The sequence below is a fragment of the Talaromyces marneffei genome, chromosome 4 (genome assembly GCF_009556855.1).
Source record: "Talaromyces marneffei chromosome 4, complete sequence".
Classification (NCBI taxonomy): Eukaryota; Fungi; Ascomycota; class Eurotiomycetes; order Eurotiales; family Trichocomaceae; genus Talaromyces; species Talaromyces marneffei.
The window spans coordinates 2,825,620-2,849,016 of NC_072351.1; the positions used below are offsets into that span (position 1 = coordinate 2,825,620).

Sequence of the window (23,397 nt, forward strand, 5' to 3'; positions counted from 1 at the left end):
CAGAGCTTATCACCTTCCTCCCTGAGCGTAGTAGTGCATCCTTCCAAGGGGCACTTTATTGCCTTCTTATTATGAATAAGCCGCCGTATTATGATCCATCATTCGACAAGCGCATTGTCTTATGGTTTGGCGTTTGCAAGCGGCGCGACGGGGCAGACAGGCGCTTCCTCTGGAGCCAAGTAGCACGTAGCAGACATCACAAAGCTGGCGAAGTATTCTGTCCTCACGTTTTGGTGCAGCAGTTGCACTTCGTCAGATCAAGCCCACGATCAAGTCTTCTCATTGGGGAACCGGATTTAAACGCGCTTCGAACAATGTGCACAGCGTGGTTGAAGAAAATGTCAGGCGAGACCTTCGAGTCGGCATCTTTCCTTCACTTCCAAATAAGCGATATACCCATTATTAATATCATCATTATTCCTGAGATTGTGTAAGAAGAGGAATAAAATGCCGGAGGTGACTTTGGTGAGGTTAGTTGTTGGGCAGGGAGCAAGAGCCAATCGGCACGCGCCTGACCAAGCTTTCTTTTTTTGGCACCAAATCCAACACCTGGCATCTCCCACGTCATATCATACGTCCTTCTCCCAACGCACAGCTTCATGCCTCATTGAATTCCTACACTCATTTAACTTAGACCAACGGGTCTAAACTATATCATGGAGCAAGACTACAAAGCTCGTAAAGAGGCCTTTGTGTCAAATCTTTCCGGTGGGGATATCAACGAGATCAATACAGTTGCTCTCGTGGCGTCAGTGCGTTGACACTCAACATTTTTATTGTTAAAAGAAGAATTTCCCTGAAAAGCTAACAAGACCTTCATTCTAGGTGTCGGCGCTATTGTGGTCATCATTGCAGTCACGTCTCTCTTTCTTTTCTCCATATACCCCCACCGCGTTTTTTGTCGATTTTCTGCTCAATGTTGGCGCCATTCTCTTTTCAACGACGTTATACTCGGCCTCCCCTCTTCTCCTGAATATACTTCTGCTTACTCCCGTCGTTTTTATCCTCCTGAGTTCCAGATCGGCTCGTCCACGGCAAAAACAAGCGAAGCCCGCGCGGCCAAATCAACAACAGAATGCGACCGGGCCTAATAAATCGGACAATGGGAAGCAAGGCCCAGAATCCTCTCCGGTGCACCCATTTCTAACTACATATCGAGCCGCAATGATGGTGGTAACATGCAGTGCCATCCTCGCCGTGGACTTTCCAATCTTTCCTCGCCGATTCGCCAAAGTCGAGAACTGGGGTACATCGCTTATGGATCTGGGAGTAGGTTCATTTGTCTTTTCAGCTGGCGTCGTGTCTGCCCGGTCAATCCTCAAGGCCCAAGCTGCGGGAGCATCGCAACAGTCGAATTTATTCCGGAGACTAGCAGCTGCATCTCGACATTCCATACCTTTACTAGTACTCGGCTTGATACGCTTGTACAGCGTGAAGGGTCTTGATTATGCGGAGCATGTAACAGAATATGGCGTACACTGGAATTTCTTTTTCACGCTTGCATTCCTGCCTCCCTTCGTGGAGATCTTTCATTCGCTGTATTCCATCATCCGGTCATACGAGATCCTGGCTCTGCTTACAATCACGGTTTATCAAGTCGCGCTGGAATCTACGGACCTGAAAGCTTATATTCTGGTCTCGCCACGCGGCCCCGACTTGCTTTCCAAAAACCGTGAAGGTGTATTTTCCTTTATCGGATACCTCGCTATCTTTCTCGCTGGTCGTGCTAGTGGTCTACGGATTATCCCTCGAGGCACAGCCGACAACAAAACCTCTTCAGCACAACACGCTAGAAGGCGCGCGCTGATTTCTTTAGCTATTGCTGCTATTGGCTGGACAGTACTATTCATATTCAATTCCACGCCAGCTATGGGATATGGTGCCCGTATTCCTGTATCGCGTCGTTTGGCAAATATGCCTTATGTCCTTTGGGTATCTGCATTCAACAATGCGCAGATCTTCCTATTCTGTCTCATAGAAACATTACTGTTCCCATCCGTGTACAAAGCTACTGACAGGGAGACGGAGGCAGAGAAAAGCATCTTCGCAACAAGCCCCATCATGGCAGCATTCAACAAGAATGGTCTGGCGGTCTTCTTGATTGCAAACTTGCTTACCGGGGCAGTGAATTTGTCATTCAATACCCTGGATGCGAACGCATGGCAGTCAATGGGTATTTTGATCGCTTATATGGCCTTGGTCACTGCTTTTGCTCTTGGATTGCAGGTTTCAGGGTTGAAATTGAAGATATAGTAGCTTGTTTGCTGGATATATAGTTTATTAAAATTGTATAAATACATTCAAAAAGATCAATGGTCTAGATTTCCCCTCTAGATTTCCCCGCAAAATAAGCAAAGTATCGATAGCGAAGCCGATTGGCTGATTGCGAGAGCTTGGACAATGTCAGATTTGCATGTGATTGCCTCTGTTCGATAATTCAATTCCAACGTCGCCTGAACTTTGCTTTCGCAACATCACGTCTCACAAACCTTTAGTATATGATAACACAACCTAGGCTGATAAGATATTCATAATGACTGCTTCTCGTTTTCTGAATTATCCGACAGCCCGCAAAGGGCCCGAAGAGCCATACAAAAAGGAGGACCTCGCATTGCCGGTCCTTCGAGGGTCGTCCTTGAGCATTGGCGCAACTGTGTATGTTGACTCTCACAATATAGCACCTTAATAAACGCGCATGTGTTAATATAAACAAATACTCCAGCATACACCATCTAGCATTCCTCCAAAACCATCTATGGCACAACAGCGGATTGACCAATTTCCGCAAAGCAGAGAACATACTCAACTCCTATCCACCGCGACTTGACCCCACAGTATTACCTATAGTGAGCAATGAGTCCGAACAATCGCTGGGTACGCTTCCGTCCCCTCAAGAACAGCGTGGATCTAGTTCCGCGGGTTTCTGGACGTCGGCAGATTATCACCAGCGATATTTATCCGGTCAATTGACGCCGACCATTGTGGTTGAGACGCTACTTCCCATGATACAGAGAGACACAACCCCCCCGGGTAAATATGCTATTGGATTTTTGGAATCTAAAATTGATATAGTCAGAGCTGCGGCGGCAGCGTCAACGAAGAGGTACAGAGATGGTAAACCCTTGGGTCCGTTGGATGGTGTCCCTGTTGCGGTTAAGGATGAGGTGCATTTGAAAGGTTATAAGAGGACGCTTGGCAGTAAGCTTGATTTCTCGCACGGATTTGATGTGACGTCCTGGTGTGTGGAGAAGTGGGAGGAGGCGGGAGCTATTGTTATTGGGAAGACGACTATGCATGAGATTGGAATTGGTGAGTATTCGTATTGTCTGATTCGCGGGCGAGAACTGATGTAATAGATACGACAAACAACAATCCTAATACGGGGACTCCTCGAAATCCCTATAATCGCAATTACTACTGCGGCGGTTCATCTGGAGGATCGGGTTATGCCCTTGCTACGGGTCTCGTTCCAATTGCCCTCGGTGCCGACGGTGGAGGCTCTATTCGAATCCCAGCTTCATATTGCGGCGTTTACGGCCTCAAGACAACCCACGGCCGCATCTCTGCTGCACCTACACCATCACTAGCGCCCAGTGTAGGCGTCTATGGACCCATGGCTTCTAGCATTGACGATCTCGCACTTGCATACCGGCTCATGGCTGCACCGCCCTCCGTCGAAGCCGATAGCATTGCATCCGGATTTCCAAACCCTCTTACAGAAATACGCTCTGCCCCCAGCACCAAGACAATCGGCATATGCCCAGCATGGGTCGATCGCTCCGAGCCCTCTGTCCGAAAAATATTCGACCAAACCATCCACCACCTCGAAAACCAAAAGGGCTACAACATAGTCGACATTGAAATCCCCTACCTCCCCGAAGGTCAACAAGCGCATGCTCTCACGATCCTCGCCGAACTCGCTGCTGGGATCCCAGCATCAGACGTGAATTCTTTGCTTCCTCATACCAAAGTGCTCATAACCGTCAGTGGCAGTAAATCCACGGGGACAGATTATGTCGCTGCTCAAAAACTGCGGAGTCTACTCATGTCTCATCTTGCACATCTATTTACAACTCACCCGGGTCTGTTGATCCTAACCCCAACCGTGGCAATACCAGGATACGAAATCAAAGGCGGCGCAAAAGATTTATCGCATGGTGTCATGGATGCGTTGACATCGACAAGGAGTATGGAGTACGTCTGGCTAGCGAATTTCACGGGTTGTCCTGCCATCAGTTTTCCAGCGGGATATGTTGATGGTTCGGGGATACCGGTTGGTGTGATGGCGATGGGGGAATGGGGTAGTGAAGAGAGTTTGTTAAGTTTTGTGAGGGATACTACGGATGTACCTGGTGCGTTAGAGGTTGGAGGAAGACTGAGGACGCCTGTTGTTGAGCAAAAGGGGAGAGATGATATGGCGTGGGTGGATGTTGTGGGAGAGGCGGAGAGGAAGATGAGTGGTTCAAATAATAGCAAGTTGTAGCTGCCTACATCTCGTAGTTCTTTGATATTCACAAGTGAGGTTTGTAAAGACACAAACCAAATGGTTAAAATTTTCGCCGAGGGTAGACAACGCCCGTAAAGTCGTACACATCATCATAATCATAACAGACACCCCAACCGCAAACAAATCCAACACCTTCCTCTAAACCTTAGAAAACAAGACGTTGCAGCCTGATATCTCACAACTCCAAATGAAACTAAAGATACACCCAGATAACCAAACCCGTCTATAAAAAAAAGGAAGTATCAAAACAAGAAAGTTTAAATGAAAATACCCTCCCCTTGAAATGGTACATGAAACTCACAACCTAACCCAGCCTCATCACTTTGTGTGCGCAACTCCTCTAGTATTCGCTCACTCGGATGCGGGCCATCGGTTAGGGTATCTTTGATGTGAATAATGAAAACTTTGAAACCTACTAAAGGCGGTGGTCCAGTTTCTGAGTCTGTCCATTGCACGCTAGGCCTTGAGAAGCCCCCGTCGCGCTCGAGTTCATCTTCTGGTTCTCCGTCAATGCCAATGGTGGGATGTTTCTGAGCATTTGACCGTCGCGATTGTGATCGGTCTGTTATTGGGGCATCGTCGATATCATTGCCAAAATAATCATTTTTACCTCCATCGGGTGTTTGTGTTGATACACTTGTTCGACCGCCTGACATGGGCGATTTATCATTCACGTCACCAGTATCTCTCGGTTTTGCGAGATGGGTCGTAACTTGGTGTGTTGAGTGGGGACTCACTGGCTGTTCGCGCGCATAATCTGCAGTGTCGGAATCTTTCCTTTTGCGTTTACTCGATCTACCTCTTCGTCTTTGACCCTCTTGTTGGGATTGATCGGGTCTCGCTTCTTCGACTTTACTTGCGAGGACTTTCAACTCTGCAATTAAGTGTCGAGGGCATAAATGGCCGTAAAGAGTCTCGTCGTCGATAGCATCGTTGTATGAGCACTCGATGAAGATTGCCCGTAGTGAACCAGTTACTATTTTCGGAGCGGCAATTTCCCATACTCGCTTGTTGCGAGGTTCCAAAGATACCGAGTCTGGCTCAATGTCGCCAAAGATGATGATTTCCTTGCCGGTTTTGTCGTCTCGGATAAAGAATGCCGAGCTTTCTACGACGCCCCAGTTGGTGGTGTCTTTGGAGGGGGTAGCTCCCAGACCTGGAGCGAAGTGTGGGGAACGCGCTGGCGAATACATGCTGAACGCAAGTATTAGTAATATTTCTCAATGGTTAGTTAGAGGAAATAGCACTTACGCTCCATCAGATTGATCAATTGACAACTTTCGAGCAGTAGACATTACCATCTGATCGGGAGCGAATACAGCACTGCCTATCCGGTGATGTCTTCCAGACTCTGCATCATACCGCTGCTTACACCGACCATGGCTCACACTGAGACATTTAGTAACAAGACCCTCGCATGCGCGCACATAACCCCGGCTCTCTCCCCGTCCAAAACGTGGGTTCCCACCTTCAACAAGTCTCTGGTAAGTGATCAAGCCAGCACCACCATCTTCATCAGACAAATTCGGCCAAATTATATCATTAAACATGTGATGTTTCATTGCAGAAATTGCAGATGGAAGACCTGCGACTGTCTTTGGACCGTTACTTGCCTCAACAATTGGGGTGTTTATAGCCAATCCAGAGAGATGATCTAGATGCGGATGCGTGATCAGCACCGAGGCAATCACCTCGCGAAAGATGTAAGCAGCATTTGCGTGTGACGACTTATGAGGAGGTTGCAATCCTACGAACGGCCCATCGTTCACGGCTGCTCTACCCTCTTCATCGGTGGTGAGGGTTTGGTCTAGAATCCGAACAATGCCAGCCAGAAGAGTTCCTGCATCTACTGCAACGACTGAGCTTTTGGACCAACTTGTCGAAGTTGACCGGACCAAAAGTCCTGTGACAGCGTCCTCTTTTGGACCTCCAGTTGGACCCTATGTGAATTAGTTCCTTATCCTTGTCACATATTCACAGGGCAACGTATCGTATAAGACATACCAGAACAATAACCTGAAAAGCCGGATCATCCATCTCCATCAATTCTATATCAGAAAACCGTCCCTCCGCTTGTTTCGTTTCAAAGACGCAATTTAATTAAGTAGGAAAAGAGATAAAGTGGTCGCTAAAATCTACCAGTTCGGGATGACCACCAAACACTTTAGCTGACCTGGGGCTTGAGTTCTGATTGGGGTTCGTCGTTTGCTAGAACGGGACGCAGTGTTGCAAAAGGATGGGAAATCCGCGGGGCCAAAAAAGCCAACAATCACCGTGCCTAGGTAGACTGCAGATATTCAAATACATATGCGTTACTGATTTGCATGCATGCATATGCTAGGTGAGACGTCGGCAGTAACAGGATCAGTGATGTTGAACCGGGGGCTTTGACATGGGAGTAGGATGTCAAAAGGAGCCGGTTGGTTGTACGGTAATAGGTACCGTAGTGGCCGGAGATCAGAGGCCGGCTGGTCGCACAGAACAATTGCTCTCTCTTTCTCTCTCTCTCTCTCGAAATTCGGAGTGTCGCGAGTAGTCGCCAGGACGAAACTTAAATATTGAAAAGAGCCTCTTGGAGCAAAAGGCACAGATCAAATATGTAGTGACTGCCCTCAATCGCTTGCTGTGTCCTGTAGTGACATCGTCCACTACAATCAATGATCAATGTACGGATATACTTAAGTACGAACGAGGCTTGACGCTAAGCCAAGTCCAGCGAACACAGCAAAAAACAAAATAACGTCCGAAGGAGAAAAAAGCACAATTTCACACAAAAATTTCCAAGATCCCACTCCGATCTCTAGGTAATGGGTCAATTGGCAATAGTCGAGAAAACCCCAAGGCAACGGAATTAAGAAAGAGGAAGTGAAAGAGAAGAAAGAAAGTGGCAAAAGTCCGAAGAGGCGGACCAGCTCTAGGCAATATTCTGGAACAATGAAAGAAGGCGGAAGCACCAAGACAAGGCTGACTCTGTGTTCGCGCACGGGGTGTGTAGCAAGCAAACAAACGAAATCCTGCAAGAGTCAAAATCGAATACTCACTCGAGGTGTGGATAAAACGGATCGTTCGAACGGATGAGGATTCCCCGGACTGGAGAAGGAATGGATCAATCATCACTTACGTAGGAGCTGACCCTAGTGGCCAATCAGGTGCGAGGATCTGTTGTAGCTGAATACGGCTTAGTGCATGCCATGTGATAAGATCAGAAGATCTCGTGGACTACGTTTCGATGCGATAGATCATGAATCAGTTCATATATATATATATATATATATGTGTATATACCACATCCATGGATATAACTGCAGTGCTTATAAGCAGACGCGTGATAACTAGCACAGTCACACACCATGTGCTTGAACGAATGCGATCATATCTTGACGAACCCGCCAAGTTGATTAAAAAATGAAAAAATGAAAAAAAAAAGAGATGGGGAATCTTCTAGATGGACAGAAAAGAAAAACAGGGGGGAACCCAATAAACCAGACCCAAGGTATCCATAAGTCATCCTTGCCAGCCCAAGCCAAGTCAAGAAACATATAATCAGTACAAAAAATCAGAGCTCCAAAGAAAAACAAGACAAGACGCCATCCATGACCGCTAATTTTAGGAATCGCAACAATGACCGCAGGATACGAGAGACAGAGGGAAGAAACGACTGAGAGACGACTGAACCAGTCGTGAATGCAATGAGAAATAGACAGAATAAGCGAAAGGGAAGTGACATATCAGCGGATCATCGTTGTTCGTCCTGATGACTGTGATATTCTTCTTCGTCGGCCGCCACGGCAGTATATCCCGGTGGATGACCCGCATCTCCGTCCTCGTGATCCGAGCTGAAGCTATTTCGACTGGACTCTGGGCTTGAATATTCTGGAGGCGGACTAGCCACTGTAATATATAAGCCATCCTCTGCACCGCCCACATTGATCCGGCTAGAGCCTTCTCCAAAATCCTCATGTGAAGGTATATGTGCTAGCTGGGCTAGAGAAATGTCGGTGGGTGACCGGATCGGACCGGGACTAGTCGGTGCGATTAATCGCGAACCTCGATACCCAGCATCAAGATAACCGCGGACAGGGGCTGTGGTCTCGCGACCAGACTCAAGAAGGATGCTCCCTTGTTCACTTCCATAAGGCGGTGGTGGTGCAAGGCTGCCGGTCATGGGTGCCAAGCCCCATTTTTTAACGTTAGCCTCAATGAAAACGAATCCCATCTGGCCGAAATTCACATGGACTGTGCACGGTCCGTTCGCACCCACTGTTGGAAAGAAATTGGGCGATTTGAGGCCGTGTATTACATCCTCTAGTTTTTTGCCGTTGCGAGTGAAGAATAGTGTACCGGATCGCGGGCGATAGCCCACTCCGATGACGTCGCCTTGAGTATATTCTGGGCCATAATTTGGTGCTTTAAATGGTTGGTTGTACCTTCGCTGGCCAGTAGATAGATATGCGACTGAAGTTTTGTGGAAGCCTACGCAAGATTAGCCAAACATCTCAAGATATTTTGGGGGAAAACAACATACCTGGTAGTCTAAACAAAGGATATGGCTTCGTAGTCATCCCAATACTAATCAAGGTTGACTCTGGTTTATCGTAAATCTTCGCCTCCCAGTAATAAACTTCGTTCTGTTTGGGCACTGGTAGGTTGGTCTGAACGCTACATTCGGAGTCAAAGAATTCGATCTCGGTTCGCCCTTCGACAAAGCAGTTGGCTATTTCCAACTCTGGCTCAAATTCCCAAGCCGATACTCCTTTTTCCTGTATTGCGAGGAATTGCGATAACGATATATCAGTGTGCATGGTTTCGGGCGGATTCGCTTGGATGAAAGCTGAGAACAATAGTTAGACAGGCTTCTGCTTAGACCGTAGAAGATATCACTTTGATAAGAATCACATACCCTTGGCTCGAAGATACTCCGCCCGAGGAAGATCATCCATCGTCTCCAAGGCTTCGGCCTCCTCGCGAGCAAATGCCTCTTCATCATCAAACTCTCCTGGTCTTCCTATCCGATCAAGCAAGATACGGCCGTGCCGAGTATATTTAAAAAATACAATAATTGTAAGCACAACGATCGCGACTCCGGCAGAGCCCAAAGCCGAAAGGATGCCGATCAGAATGCCTCTCCCGGTCGAGCCAGAGAAGGCGGCGACTTCGGCCATTACATCTGGATTCGACGGCGATAAGCCCGTCGACACTGCTTGCTGGGCAAATTGGGTCATGTCTATGTTGGTATCTATTTGAGGGTGTACACGAAGCGATGTTGTGAAGCCAGTCGGTGACGCCATGGCCGGCGTCAACAGGGCCGGATCGGGCGGGGGCATTACTGTTGCATGAAGAGCGGTCGGGTGGGACAGCGCGAGAGTGTGCTGGGGTTGTTCGGTATGGACACGAGAACGAGGGGAAAAGATGAATAGAAACGCTGCAGTCGTGGATGATTGAGTATGGGAAAGTAGAGGAGAAGATGGAGGAGATAATAGGCAGAAGGCAAATGGACTGATGGCTGACTGAGGGAATGACTGAGGCGGAGGCGGGCTGGTGGATTAGTAGTGGTCTCAGAGTTGGCCCACTCACCGTCCCTATCGGTGCCAAGACTCGCCGCTTTCGTCTGGTGACACGTGATCTCATTAGATCTGTTTCTGTTCCTGTTTGACTACAGCTTCATCCTAGCGCTTACCTTGCCTCGATTCGATCAAGGACTTTGTGCTTGAATATCCTATATGACTGGGATGTTATAACCCAGTCCCTTCCGGCTCCCTCATCCCTCCTTCTCCCTTCACTGTGCTCGGTGTCCCTAGCTCCCCTTCCTATCTGCCTTGCCTTTCCGTCCTTGAGAGCACATTCTTGACTTGACCAAAATCTGAATAAGGTCTACTCGCTGGAAGAGCGGAACCTGTTTTAAGCTAAAGACTAGAACTGTTGAATGTTGTTTCTACGATTAAACCTACATACAGGACATAAATTAACAAATATACAATGCTGGTATATACAATGCATGTGGCTAAGAATTCAAGGGAATCGTTAAGGTAAAAAAATCACTCAGGCATTTCATGCACCACGCTCCCGTCCGCAGCTGACATTTCATGAACCGGGCGGTCAGTGGGCGACTTTGACGGCACTTCAGCAGCTCCTCGTTGTTGGGTCGATGGTGCGTATACAGACCGTTCGGGAATAAGTTCGGTCGTCGAAGCTGCGGCTGTCTGAGTATTCTTCTTTCATCGGCTCCACCACCAGGGAATTAGACCGATGAGAGCAATTACAACAAGACCGCCAATGACGGGACCGGCAACCCAGGCCTTGCTGCTATTGTGACCGGACGAAGAAGAGGGAACGCCAGACGCATCTGAAGAGTTGGAACTGACCATTGACGCGTAGTTTACGTTCGACGTGTCTTGGACCAGAGTAACAGAGTTCAGCAATTGGCAGTTGTCGTATCCGATCGCCATACTGGGATCGAAAATTACTGCCTCGCAGGCTGACCAGTCACTGTATGAAGCGCAACTATCCATACATGCTGTGATATTTGGCTGGTGCGAAAATGTAAGATTGGTAGCGCCAGTAGCATGTTGACCACAAGAAATCGTGAAGGCGGTATCTTTGCCGTTTGCAGTACTAGTATAATTCTTATTGGTAGGACATCCCTGCGCAAGAGTTGGAAGATTTATGACGGCCGTGTGAAGAAAGTAGGGTTGGGCAGGCTGACCGAATTGCTGTAGGGGCTGGCTCGCAGTCTTCAAGTAACAATTCTGATAGCCATGAATCATACCAGGGTTCCACGACGCCGATTTGCACAATGGGTGTGCTGCTGCACAGATATCCATGCATTCTTCGAGACTATCGACGTGTGTGGGACACAATTTCGAGGAACAGGGACAGTAATAGCCCATTGAGACCTCCATTGAGCATTTGATCGTGAAATCAACACCAGCCGACGACGTTTGTACCGAATTGTTTGCATAAGGACATGAGATATTGGCGAGACTCAACTGGTTTTGATTTGCGAGCGCAAACTGCCATTTTCGAGTTGGTTTCAAGATTGGCCTCGTTTGATGCGGTCCGGTTCGTTAATTCCCAGCATGAGCTGTTGGACTGTTGGTAGACGACGCCATAACAGTAATAATTTTCTTGGGAACAGGTGTTCATGCATTGAGTCAGATTAGTTTCGGTTGTTGGTGCACTGGTACTGTATGCTGCGGCGGCGATGTTTTCGTTGCAGTACATGGTGAAGTTGAGTCCATCCGGAGCCGTGTAGTTGCCATTGTTCTGGCAGCCGGCAATGGATGTTGCTATGCGAGGGTTTTTATCAGTCTTGCTGTATCGCAGATTGAAGAAGATTCTTTAAAACTCACCCATGATGAGCGTAGGCGGCCCCAATAAGGCATTGACTCCAGTAAATGAGGCGAATTTGCCGTCACTATTGCAAGCAGAAAATATGGAAAATAAATGGACAAGAAAGTCGCAAATTCGTGCAAGGACGTACCTGAGCTAATACCCCGTGTTTCCATACTAAGAGTTTAGGGCGCTTATGATGGGGCTGTGGTTCCATAATAATCTTACAGAGTAGATGCTGGACGAAGTTGGACAAACTTAACTACTCCATACGAACTACATACATACAGACAGGGCTTCTTACCAACAGACCCCGTAATTACCATACGAGACAACAGTATCAGCCATGGCATCATTGGCATACAGTGCCAATGTAAAAACACACCAACAACGAGCAAGTTGACAGGCTGTCATTGGCTGAGTTGTGAAAATGAGAGGCTCAGCCCAGATAACTAACAGCTCGCTCATCAGTGGGTCAACGGGATGTTTTTGGGAATCAAGACGTTTTGATCATAACGTGCGCTGAATTCCAAGGGTCTCTCGTTGAGGCGTACCTACTGCGTATGAGTTAGATCACTTACTGCGAGTAGATGGCTTGTTTCAACTGTCATATGAATGATTGGTATCCAGGATACCAACGTAGCAGAGGCATACAGTGTACACTTGTTTAGACTTTAACTCCGCGGTTAATACCATACTATGTACGTACTCGTAGTATGCTTCAAGGCCCATTTATAACTGCTCAGTTTGGCCAATGCACTCATTATTAAGCCTGCGGGGACATTTCGGTTGGCTTGGTAGTGGATATGTTCCACACAACCTTCTCTCTAAGACTCTCATAGCTGTTAGAATCGCGATGACAAAAATACTAGGTGGGACTATCATCTTCTTACTGTTCAGCGATGCTGGCAGGTTATCCTAGTCTATATTCTGACTTTACACGGTCCTGTCAGGCCCCTAGTCGGGGAAGTGAATGGAGGTAACTACTATGTAGTAGTTAACTAACGGTGACTGCAAAGCGGCATTCAAACAAAGTTGTTGATAAGACGCCCCTTATCTACAGTGGTACTACCGTAGTATGTAGGTACCGACAAGGAGTGGAGCCGGGCTGCGACCACCTCCGCACTCCTTCCGCGTGACAGTTGACACCACAACCACCACCGCCTATGACACTTCGACAGCTCGGAGATCATACGTACAAGCTATCTTCAGGTACTCCAACACAGAACACTTTGAAATGAGCCCCTCTCAAGCCTTGCGTGCAGCCTTGAAGGGCACCGAGACGCTCGACATTCAACGTTTCCACATCAACATCACCGTTGGCTCCAACGTCAACAAATACCCTGGTAAGCAAGCTACACTCAGCTCTTGAGTCGCATTCTATTGCTAATCGTTTGTGATCGAACAGCAAAACAACATGCCCGCAAAGTGGCTTCCAAGCTCGGTGTCAGCCGCGGCCTTATCTACTTGATCGGAAAGCCAACAGTATTCCTCGATGACTCAGATCAAACCATACCATTTCGCCAGCGACGTTACTTTTATTACCTGAGCGGTTCGAACGAGCCGGATTGTTATCTCACCTACGACATTGCGAAAGATCACCTTACCTTATACGTACCGGATTTTGACCTGCGACAGACAGTATGGATGGGCCCTACCATTTCAATTGGGGAGGCTTTGGATCGGTAAGTCTCGACAAAGCTGCCTCAAGATGTATTTATTACTTACCGGTTTTTAAATAGATATGATATAGATAATGCCCGATACGCAGGCTCTCTCCAAACCGATATCAGTGCTTGGCTCCGTTTGCGCAACGATGACTCTCAAATCATTATTCTTCATCCAGATCATCGACCACCCGTTAAATATGAGCAGGATATATTCGAGACGGAGAGCCTAGTCCCCGCCATGAATGCGGCTCGCGGAGTAAAAGACTCGTACGAAATCGAACTGATTCGAAAAGCAAACATCGTTTCTGGACTGGCGCATACAGCGGTTTTGGAAAAAATCGGACAGATGACGAATGAATCTGATATCGCCGGTCTCTTTCTAGAGACGTGTATGACTCATGGGGCGCCGGAGCAAGCATACGGCATTATCGCTGCTTCGGGCGAAAATGGAGCGACGCTACATTACATGAAGAACAATGAGGATTTTGGGAGTCGGCTCTCGGTATGTCTGGATGCTGGTGCCGAGTATGAATGTTATGCATCAGATGTCACGCGCACATTTCCTATCAGTAGTACGGGTGAATGGCCCACGACAGAAGCGCGGGATATTTATCTTGCCGTTGAAAGGATGCAGGAAGAATGTATACGCATGATCAAGCCTGGAGTTCGTTTCCGTGATGTGCACATTCATGCCAGTGTTGTCGCTGTAGAAGAGTTATTGAAGCTCGGTGTTTTCAAAGAGGGCAATTCTGTCGACGAAATCATGGCCTCGGGAGCTGTCTCTGTCTTTTTCCCACATGGTCTAGGTCACCATGTCGGGCTAGAGGTGCATGATGTTTCCGAACAATCCGTCATGGCAGCCACAGATGATATGTCGCCGAGGATGCGGGCTCGGGGTTTCCTAATGCAGCCTGCTAGCATGATGTCAGCAGCACTTTTAGAGGCGAACATGATTGTGACGGTTGAACCTGGCATTTACTTCAACCGTTTGGCGTTGAAGAATGCGCGAACACTGCCTATTGCCCGGTTTATCGACTTTGATGTCGTCGAGAGATATTATGCTATTGGCGGCGTGCGTATCGAAGATGATATACTTGTTACAACCGACGGCTACGAGAACCTTACTACAGCTCCCAAGGGCGATGCGGCCCTGGCCATTATTCGGAAGAGTTCTGTGAAGAACTCGAGATCATGAATCTTCATGATGAGACACATACCACTATTCTTATCCGCTTTGTTGATAAATGTACATACATCCAGCGTATTGTCAGAATAGATGTACCTGCATATGGTCTTACAACGATCGCATGACCAAGTGGTGTGATATGACAGTCGGCTTACAGAGTAAACATCCGGTATGTCGGCGTCAGATGGTGTGCGCGCATACAAAAAACCTGAATAACCCAAGAGGCGGATCCGGCTTGGGGTTGCCGAAACCTTGACCGACTGTCACCAGTGACATGAGTCACATCACTTTACTAGAAAATTGAGTAACTCTGAAAAAGAAAAAAAGAAAAGAAAAAGAGGGAGGGGAAAAAAAAACTTGCAAATCGAATGATTCATCCCTGGATCGATCAATTTTTTCTTGGATAGAAGAGTCATGCAAAGAAATTTTTCATGTGAGATGATGTCTGTCCTGGTTGTTGATTGGTTGGGTAGCTGTTATGCTTGTTTTGTCGTAGATTAGGTACACTTGTGTAGCACAGTGACAGCTGATCAAGCTGCACGAGGATGGAGTCATGTCCTGTTAGTGTGAGATCATGTCTCACCAAATCGCTCATAGGCGTCAGTCAATCACCCAATATGGCGTGTTCTACCTGCTACGTAGTACGTACTCATACTAAGTAAAGTTCTTCAAACTTTTCAAAGTGAGTCAGTCAGGCTGCGGAAAGAGTCAGAGTGGGGCGGACCCGTGTCGTGATTCCGGCTCGCAATGAGTCACCTTTCTGCCCTACGGAGTCACACCATCTGTAGGAATACATACCGCGTATATAAGACTCCATAGCTTCCCACTCGGTATAAATAAGAGCGCTTTCAATGCTCCCGGTCCTCCTCCTTTCATTTACCATGATTGGGGGTTGACCATCGGCGCTCTCTTTCAAAGTCATGCTCTTCTCCTCTCATCCCTAAATCTCATATCTTGCGACGGGAGTTGGGGAAACCAAAAGTGTTTTTACGTTTTAACGTTTTACGTTCTGAACAAATTGAAAAACAACATCTCTCAACATGGGCCAAAGACACAACAGACGCCGTACTCGACCACGGTCTCGCAACAGAGCCGCAAGCCTCGACTCCGTGCTGAGTTCGTCATTTACATTCGATTTTGCTGCTCGCTCTCCCGTCAGCCAACATTCGGAACTTGCCGTTCTCGCACCACTCGCACACACCCGGCACAACTGGTTAGAAGAATGGCAGAGTTACGAAATGAACGAATGGTTTGACGCCGATCAGCTCGCAATACAGCAGCAATATCGATACTTCGGCGGTGAGCCCGGAGATGATGAAAATCTGTGCTATAATATGCTCGACTATTTTGATCGACTCGATTATATCGATACTTGATATCATTTGATATTGGATCAGAAAAAATAATCAACAAAAAGAAAAGAAGAGGAGGACAAGAAAATCCAGGTCGGACGAGAACCCTCAAGTGTTCCCGCCGCTTCATATGCCTCTCTTCATATGCCTCTTGCACTTGGGATGTCTCTCGGTCCGACTGGTCAACGAGTCTACCGGCACGAATTGACACTGCGAGGCGTGATCCTATAATGGACGAACGCCAGCTTCAACATCTCGACTGCCTCCGTTCGCACCTATCAGAGCCCCTTCGACTTGTAGCAATGAAGCGTATCGTTATCTTCACTGAAAGGCAGGTATTTGATACGTCGATTGGTCCATTTTAAGCTCATCTGCGACCCGCAATATTGAGATGGTGGCACCTAGTGTCCATTCAAAAGGCAAAAAAGCGGAATTATACCAAGAACGCTCCAGACTGTGTCCCGTCTTCGTGAGTGGTGCTCGTACTCCGATGCTTGAGCTCCTCGCGTGGCCGGTTGACTGCTGGAATGTCGGCATCATTTCGTCGGCTTATCAGATCAAGACTCATGTTCCGTCTTCGAAATCAAGAATTGTGAAAGCCTGAAAATGGCTTATCATGCATGTACATACTATCCGTATCAGGCTGTCGCTACAGATCAATAGACATAAGAACAAACCCAAGAACCATCCAGAAGTAGGTAGAAGATTAAAAGTTCATAAGAAGTAGTTGTTCAGATGGACCGACTAGACCATCTTGGGCATAGCGCATACTGTAAACAAGTTACAAGGGCCGTCCAAAGCACACTAAACTCAAAAGCGCAGGCGGTCTGCGGGATGTTGAACAATCAATCGTGTCCTTTTAGCAACAAACTGCGACGGAGGGAAAGAGGGCCCTCACTCTCGAGATACACAAAATAATCTCGACCCTTACACTCTTTCTAACCTTCTTTTTTGATTTCCATCTTCTTCGCTGTTTGATGGAATTGCACAGCAGTCCCGCAGTGCTGGCAGTCTTCAACTTGTAAACCCATGTGCTGACCGCAGCGGTCTTTTTCGCGTCAACAAGATGTCTTCCACGGATTACAATTATGATGAGCAGGTGCGATGACACTTTGTATGGAATGATCGAGATCTCTGCTAATCTGGATTATAGGGCCAATTCTTCCCTTACTTTATTCTCACCTTAACCGGCCTCGTTACTCTACCTCTCACATACAGTCTTCTCAGTCCTCCAAAAAGTAATACCGCTCCATATACTCGATGTGCTTATTGATGTACTGACTTGCAACTCACTGCAGAACTTGAAAACACCGCTCCCCGAATAAGCTCGAACTTCAAACCCAAGAATGAAGACCTCATCCAGGCTCAGAAACGGAAGCAGTTGCGCAAGGAGCGACGAGTCAAACGCTTCATCGCTGTGGTAGTCGGCTGGGCTATCATCGGCTGGATGATCTACCTCATTATAGTCACAGCTCGTACGTTGCCGAAGATATACGATCCCTATGAGATTCTTGGCGTGTCTAGAGTAAGTTTTCGCGCGGCCTTAAAATTGGTGTCTCCTGTTGATTGAGATTGTGTTTTGTGATAGAGCGCCGATGAAAAAGCCATCTCCCGTCACTATAAGAGAATGTCCCTCATCTATCACCCCGATAAGATTCGACCAGACCCAGCAAAGAATGAGACGATCGATGACCTCAATGAACGATTCGTGGAGTTGACCAAGGCATATAAAGCGTTGACCGACGAGGAAGTCCGTAATAATTACCTGCAATATGGACATCCCGATGGAAAGCAGAGCTACAGCATTGGAATTGCATTACCGAAATTGATCATCACCGAGGGCATGGGAAAATACGTCTTGCTTGTCTATGGAGGTCTTCTTGGTGTCCTTTTGCCTTATATTGTAGGAAAATGGTGGTACGGATCTCAACGCTACACCCGGGAAAAGGTTCTCATTGCAAGCGCTGGCAACATGTTCAGAGAATACAAAGAAGATATGATTGGTGGCCGCGTCATCAGCACTCTTTCGACTGGAGAGGAGTACAAGGAACTGCTGAAGGGTTCAAGGTCAGAAGACGGCTTGGCTAAGGTTGAAAAGAAAGTGATGGGCATTGATGAGAAAATACTCACCGCAAAAGACCGCGAAGTTATTCGGAAATTGGACGACTCGACGAGAAGAAAGGCACTATCGTTACTATGGGCATATCTCAATCGGACTGACCTGGAAGATACTACGCTGGAACAAGGTTAGTTCCGTTCTTTTCCATAGAGTCTTACATCTTTTTGCTAATGGCTTTTGTAGAAAAATACGAGGCAGGAGCTATCGGCCTTGCCTTAAACGAGTCTTTTACTGCCATTACACTTGCTTTTGGCAATCTTCTACCAGTCATCGGTGCATACCGTTCGTCTCAAAACCTCATCCAAGCTATAGCTCCCGGCTCATCGCCACTTCTTCAACTGCCACACTTCACTCCTGAGGTTGTCAAGTCGGTAGAAGGCGTCGATGCGAAAACTCACCTGAGCGTGCAAAAGTACATGGAAATTCCCGAAGAGAAGAGGCGCGCTTTGACTGTGGGTCCTGGTCTTCTTTCAGCGGAACAGTACAAGGCAGCTACAAATGTCGCCAAGCAACTACCATACTTTGTCATTTCGAAAGCTTTCTTCAAGGTTATGGGCGAGCGATTCATCACACCAAGCAGTCTTGTGCAGCTTGTGATCAAGGGTCGCATAATTCCACCCGGATACACGGCATCTGCCCCAGAGGTCAATGAATTAGACTTGGAAGATATCGACCCCGAGGAAGGCGATCTTGACGCTCTCCATAACCGCAACATAGGAAAGACCAGGAAGGTGAAGAGAGCAGACGGCTCTATTGTTGAAGAGAAGCAAGAAATCGTTCAGCCTCAATTGACTTATGCCCCATATCTGCCTCGCGACCACTCTCCCAGGTGGCATGCCCTCCTTGCCGACCCCAAGCAGGGAAAGATTGCCGTTCCTCCGTTTACTTTCACAACATTCGATAAGCCTATTTTTGACGAGGAGGGAAAACCCACTTTCAACGTGCAAACACTCAAAATGCAGTTTCAGGCTCCTCCACAAGTTGGAGATTTCACATTCGCCTTGCATCTAATTTCAGACAGCTATATGGGTTTTGATATCAAGAAGGAGATTACTCTTCACATTGACGACCCAGCCAAGGCTGCTGCAGTCGAGGAAGAGGATGATATCAGCGAACCAGATGAAGGTACAATAACCCAATTCCTACAGCTTCACAAGGTGCATATAACTAACTTGGAAACAGATTCTATTGCCGGCCAAATGCAAGCTTTGAAGACTGGCGTTCCTCCACCTAAGAAAAAGACAAAACGACCATCAGATGAAGAATCGGATGAGGAGAGTGATACAGAGGGAGAAGTCGATGACACAAGTGAGACCGATACCGAGACCGATACCGATGGCGAATAGATACCTTGACTGTTTTTCCCCCTTCTTCTCTTCTCTTCTTTTCTGTCGTAGTAAAGAATTGCATGCGTTTTTTTTTACGCTTATTTACTCTTTATTTGAACGGTGTTTCATTGGGCTGGGCGAAAATACATGTATTTTAGGCAGTTTTACAGCATTCATCGGACTATGTCCACTGTCCAGGACTCTCTACACATCAGTAACTCAAAGGACCGGACAGTCCAAGTCTATGCTGACGATCAATATGACGTTAGTTATCCGTAACCCTAATCCTGACCCTCTTGCATAACCCTAAATGGGGTGGTGAGCATGTGATTGGATTGGTTGTGGTAGTAGTCTCCGTCTTTATTCCTCGACCAGACCACGATAGGTACTCCGTACGTGCTAAAGAAAGCAGCGTCGCATCTGGAACAAGGCTGCGGAAATCGGGCTTTGTTCGCCGTCTTGATCGGCACATACTCGGTTGTATACATAGTAATAACAGCGCGTGCTATGACTGGCCTGTCAAATCACTAGAATGCAGCATTCCGAAGAAACTTGCATTTCCTCCCGTCGGGCTGGTACCAAATCGCCACTGGATCCAAATGATGCCTGGCAATTCTTGGTCAAGTGATAGGAGAGCAGCCTGGGGTCTACACGATAGCCGGTGCTCCTCTTTTGTCTCCGAACGGAGGCTCAGAGTATTAAATACTAAATCCTAAATACGTAGTAGTAATCCGCTCTCGGTGTCTGGCGTTGTGGCCAGTTTCTAGATAAGAGCTCCTAAACTTTACCGGTATCGATATATTCTCATTTATCGGCCGTTACATTTTTTCTCTCCCTCTCATCTTATTTCTACACTAACTATTCTGTATCAATCTAGATCGTGTCAGAACAAGAACATTGATTTGCTCTCTCGTCCATCATGCATGTCTGACAGCACTGGCCTCCTTTCTGTTCTTTTTACCCCCCTCTCTTAACAAATAACTCGCCCGCAGTCCCGTGATCGCAATGTCGACCGATCCCACCGTCGCGCGAGAGCTTTCCCGACTCGACCCGGCCATCCCCTTTCGGGCCACCACGAAGCATCTGCACTTCACTTGGGCAAAGACCTTTTACTCGCGACCAGAGCTCTATATCCAGCCGCAGAGCATCGAGGAAATCCAAAAGGCTGTGATTGTTGCGCGCCGATGTCGGCGGAGATTGGTGACCGTCGGTAGTGGCCATTCGCCTTCTGACTTGACTTGTACCTCGGCGTGGCTGATCAATCTCGACAATTTCAATCGTGTCCTGAGCGTGTCGCAAGATACCGGTCTTATTACGGTGGAAGCAGGCATTAGACTGCGCGATCTTGGTCGGGAGCTACACAAAAATGGACTGTCTTTGCCCAATCTCGGCAGTATCGATAGCCAGTCAATAGCCGGAGTGATCGCAACCGGTACCCACGGCAGTTCTTCTCGACATGGTCTAATATCTGACTGTATTCGAGGCCTATCGGTGACTTTGGCCAATGGACAGACGGTGCGATGCAGTGCGACCAACAATCCAGAGCTGTTCCGTGCAGCCTTGGTGTCACTGGGCGCGCTTGGCATTGTCACTGAAGTGACCTTGCAAGCTGTCCCTGCTTTTCGCATTGAATGGGAGCAGTCGCTTCACCCTCTGTCGGAGCTGCTCGATCGGTGGGAGGGTGACCTTTGGACGTCGCACGAGTTCGTTCGCGCGTGGTGGCTGCCTTACATGGAGCGTGCTATCATCTGGCGCGCAGACAAGACTGATTCACCTGTACAACCGCCGCCAAAATCTTGGTATGGTGGATGGTTAGGCTACCATGTGTATCATAACTTGCTCGCATTGTCGAACTGCGTCCCGCGCATTCTCCCTTGGGTTGAATGGTTTGTGTTTGGAATGCAATATGGGTTCAAGCCTGGCGCTGTAGTCACTAAGGCCATAGAGCCAGGACGAGAAGGTCTGCTTATGGATTGTCTTTACTCGCAATTCGTGAACGAGTGGGCATTGCCATTGGAGAAAGGCCCTGAGGCGATTACTCGTCTTTCGGCTTGGATTCGTGGTGATCAGGAAACTGCTCGCATTCCGTTTAGTCCCAAAGGCGTCTGGGTACACTGTCCTATCGAAGTACGGGTATCCGATACTACGCTATCTTCCACACCACGCCCTTACCTCGACCCGACCTCTCGCGATGGACCTACGTTGTACTTGAATGCTACTTTGTATCGCCCCTATTTGCGGGATCCTCCCTGCCGAGAACGCTACTACGAAGCATTTCAATGGCTCATGCGCGACTTGGGTGGTCGTCCCCACTGGGCAAAGAATTTTACTACACTAGCCTCAGCTCAAGACTTGCGAGACATGTACGGAGACGACATGGATCAATGGCTCAAAGTGCGACGAGAAGTCGATCCTGACGGGTTGTTTGTTGGAGAATGGCACAGACGAAACTTGTTGTTGACGTCTAGCTATGAGTCAAAAACGACGGAATCGGACGACGACCTTCTCTCTCTGGGAGAAAGACAGGAAACTGTGCGCAAATTCGGCCGCCGTGGAGCTGGAGATGGTCTAGAGTGGATTGGGGATCGTGGCTGGGAACGAGAAGCCCCCGCTTCTTCACACAAGGAGGCTATCATCACTGACTCTCCCAGTCCGCCAATGACTATCACGAGCGAAGAGAGTTTTGATCTTCTGGCTCATGGCGAGGCTAGCATTCTCATTTCTGACAAACAATAACAACTTACGCTCGCTTCTCAAGCGACTAGGCTTCTTTCAGTACATAGATGGTTTGGCGTTCTACGTGGGATTTCGTTTCTTTCTGTTCTCCTCGTGTTCTTGCTCATACCTACTAGCACTTATTAACCTAGAAAAGTACACAAGTGATTAAAAATTTTCCTTCCATCCAATGATTACTTACTTCGCCCCAAAATGTAAGACTTCTAGCTACCGTATGCCATTGCTCCTCGAGGGTACACCTCAAAATTTGAGCCTGGTCGAGAAAGCACCCGCTCTTTGCTTTTCCCCTCTTGAAACCTAAAATCAGGCTGAACCCCTTTTGATCTCATGCAGAGATCTCGACCTTGATATCCAACTGAACCGATATGAGAGCGCCCTTCGCCCACCGCCCATTTGAAGATTTTTCTCTTTCCTTCTTATATTGAATTTTTGGGTCTTTTGTATTATTATTATAATTTTTTGTTTGACAGAGCACTAATTCATGTGTTATGTACGTGATGCATGTGATCAAACATGACCCTTTTGACTTTGGAGTCGGTGTGATGAATTTGCATCACAATGGTTTCGTAGCGGTGTACATGGACAATGATGCTTGTGGTTTAATCTATTTTTCTTTCAGCCTCTTTGCTTCTATTCTTCAAAAGTGAATGAGTTGACTTGAGTCCATCTAAATTCCAGCAGATATTTTCAGCAGAAGCCGATTATGTTTTTTTTCTTTTTCTTATTTTGTTTGGCAGCTGCATATGCATGATCACCATTGTATGCACGGCACTCAATACTCAATACAAGGAACAAAGCAAAGAAGAAGAAAAAAAACTCTATAATTGACTATCATCTCGATGACACTTAGTAGTACCTAATATAACAAGCCCTAGCCTTACCTTTACACCCTCCACAATTATAGACATGGGCATCGAGTATGTATTTAAAGATTTCTTTTCTTTTTCCTCTCTCTGTAACAATACAGTAAATACCCTTTTAGGAAAGCGAGCAAGTCCAAGTCAATCTTTCTAGGACTCTGGATTGGTTCATGTGGCTCAATAACGTTTGAATGTCTTTGGTGGAAATTTATATTCCGAGTCTGGTCCTACGTAGATACAAAATCTGCGTGATTGTGATTATGTATTTGACAAATAGCCATTTTGACAATCATTGACGATTCTCATGCAT

At 47.4% G+C, this 23,397-nt stretch overlaps 9 protein-coding genes across 9 annotated transcripts; 6 read left to right on the top strand and 3 right to left on the bottom strand.

Moving 5' to 3' along the window:
• Nucleotides 1-656: 656 nt before the first annotated feature.
• EYB26_006054 (uncharacterized protein) lies at nt 657-2,253 on the top strand (the record flags this gene model as incomplete). Its single annotated transcript, XM_054265330.1, has 2 exons — nt 657-752; nt 826-2,253. 2 exons carry the CDS (start codon nt 657-659, stop codon nt 2,251-2,253), a joined length of 1,524 nt encoding a protein of 507 aa, XP_054121305.1.
• Nucleotides 2,254-2,533: 280 nt separating this feature from the next.
• EYB26_006055 (uncharacterized protein) lies at nt 2,534-4,483 on the top strand (the record flags this gene model as incomplete). The annotated part of the gene is made up of 3 exons (XM_054265331.1): nt 2,534-2,655; nt 2,723-3,309; nt 3,357-4,483. 3 exons carry the CDS (start codon nt 2,534-2,536, stop codon nt 4,481-4,483), a joined length of 1,836 nt encoding a protein of 611 aa, XP_054121306.1.
• Nucleotides 4,484-4,764: 281 nt separating this feature from the next.
• EYB26_006056 (uncharacterized protein) lies at nt 4,765-6,544 on the bottom strand (the record flags this gene model as incomplete). The annotated part of the gene is made up of 3 exons (XM_054265332.1): nt 4,765-5,701; nt 5,759-6,447; nt 6,512-6,544. The coding sequence occupies 3 exons, from the start codon at nt 6,542-6,544 to the stop codon at nt 4,765-4,767; spliced, it is 1,659 nt and encodes a 552-aa protein (XP_054121307.1).
• A 1,699-nt stretch (nt 6,545-8,243) lies between these two features.
• Nucleotides 8,244-9,831, bottom strand: EYB26_006057 (uncharacterized protein; the record flags this gene model as incomplete). Its single annotated transcript, XM_054265333.1, has 3 exons — nt 8,244-8,980; nt 9,033-9,338; nt 9,408-9,831. The coding sequence occupies 3 exons, from the start codon at nt 9,829-9,831 to the stop codon at nt 8,244-8,246; spliced, it is 1,467 nt and encodes a 488-aa protein (XP_054121308.1).
• Nucleotides 9,832-10,722: 891 nt separating this feature from the next.
• EYB26_006058 (uncharacterized protein) lies at nt 10,723-11,860 on the bottom strand (the record flags this gene model as incomplete). Its single annotated transcript, XM_054265334.1, has 3 exons — nt 10,723-11,312; nt 11,452-11,793; nt 11,857-11,860. The coding sequence occupies 3 exons, from the start codon at nt 11,858-11,860 to the stop codon at nt 10,723-10,725; spliced, it is 936 nt and encodes a 311-aa protein (XP_054121309.1).
• A 1,213-nt stretch (nt 11,861-13,073) lies between these two features.
• Nucleotides 13,074-14,701, top strand: EYB26_006059 (uncharacterized protein; the record flags this gene model as incomplete). The annotated part of the gene is made up of 3 exons (XM_054265335.1): nt 13,074-13,182; nt 13,245-13,521; nt 13,579-14,701. The coding sequence occupies 3 exons, from the start codon at nt 13,074-13,076 to the stop codon at nt 14,699-14,701; spliced, it is 1,509 nt and encodes a 502-aa protein (XP_054121310.1).
• Nucleotides 14,702-15,732: 1,031 nt separating this feature from the next.
• EYB26_006060 (uncharacterized protein) lies at nt 15,733-16,068 on the top strand (the record flags this gene model as incomplete). The annotated part of the gene is made up of 1 exon (XM_054265336.1): nt 15,733-16,068. The coding sequence occupies one exon, from the start codon at nt 15,733-15,735 to the stop codon at nt 16,066-16,068; it is 336 nt and encodes a 111-aa protein (XP_054121311.1).
• A 1,042-nt stretch (nt 16,069-17,110) lies between these two features.
• On the top strand, nt 17,111-19,509 carry EYB26_006061 (uncharacterized protein; the record flags this gene model as incomplete). The annotated part of the gene is made up of 6 exons (XM_054265337.1): nt 17,111-17,143; nt 17,198-17,282; nt 17,343-17,569; nt 17,633-18,290; nt 18,347-19,288; nt 19,346-19,509. 6 exons carry the CDS (start codon nt 17,111-17,113, stop codon nt 19,507-19,509), a joined length of 2,109 nt encoding a protein of 702 aa, XP_054121312.1.
• Nucleotides 19,510-20,496: 987 nt separating this feature from the next.
• On the top strand, nt 20,497-22,227 carry EYB26_006062 (uncharacterized protein; the record flags this gene model as incomplete). The annotated part of the gene is made up of 1 exon (XM_054265338.1): nt 20,497-22,227. One exon carries the CDS (start codon nt 20,497-20,499, stop codon nt 22,225-22,227), a length of 1,731 nt encoding a protein of 576 aa, XP_054121313.1.
• Nucleotides 22,228-23,397: the final 1,170 nt, after the last annotated feature.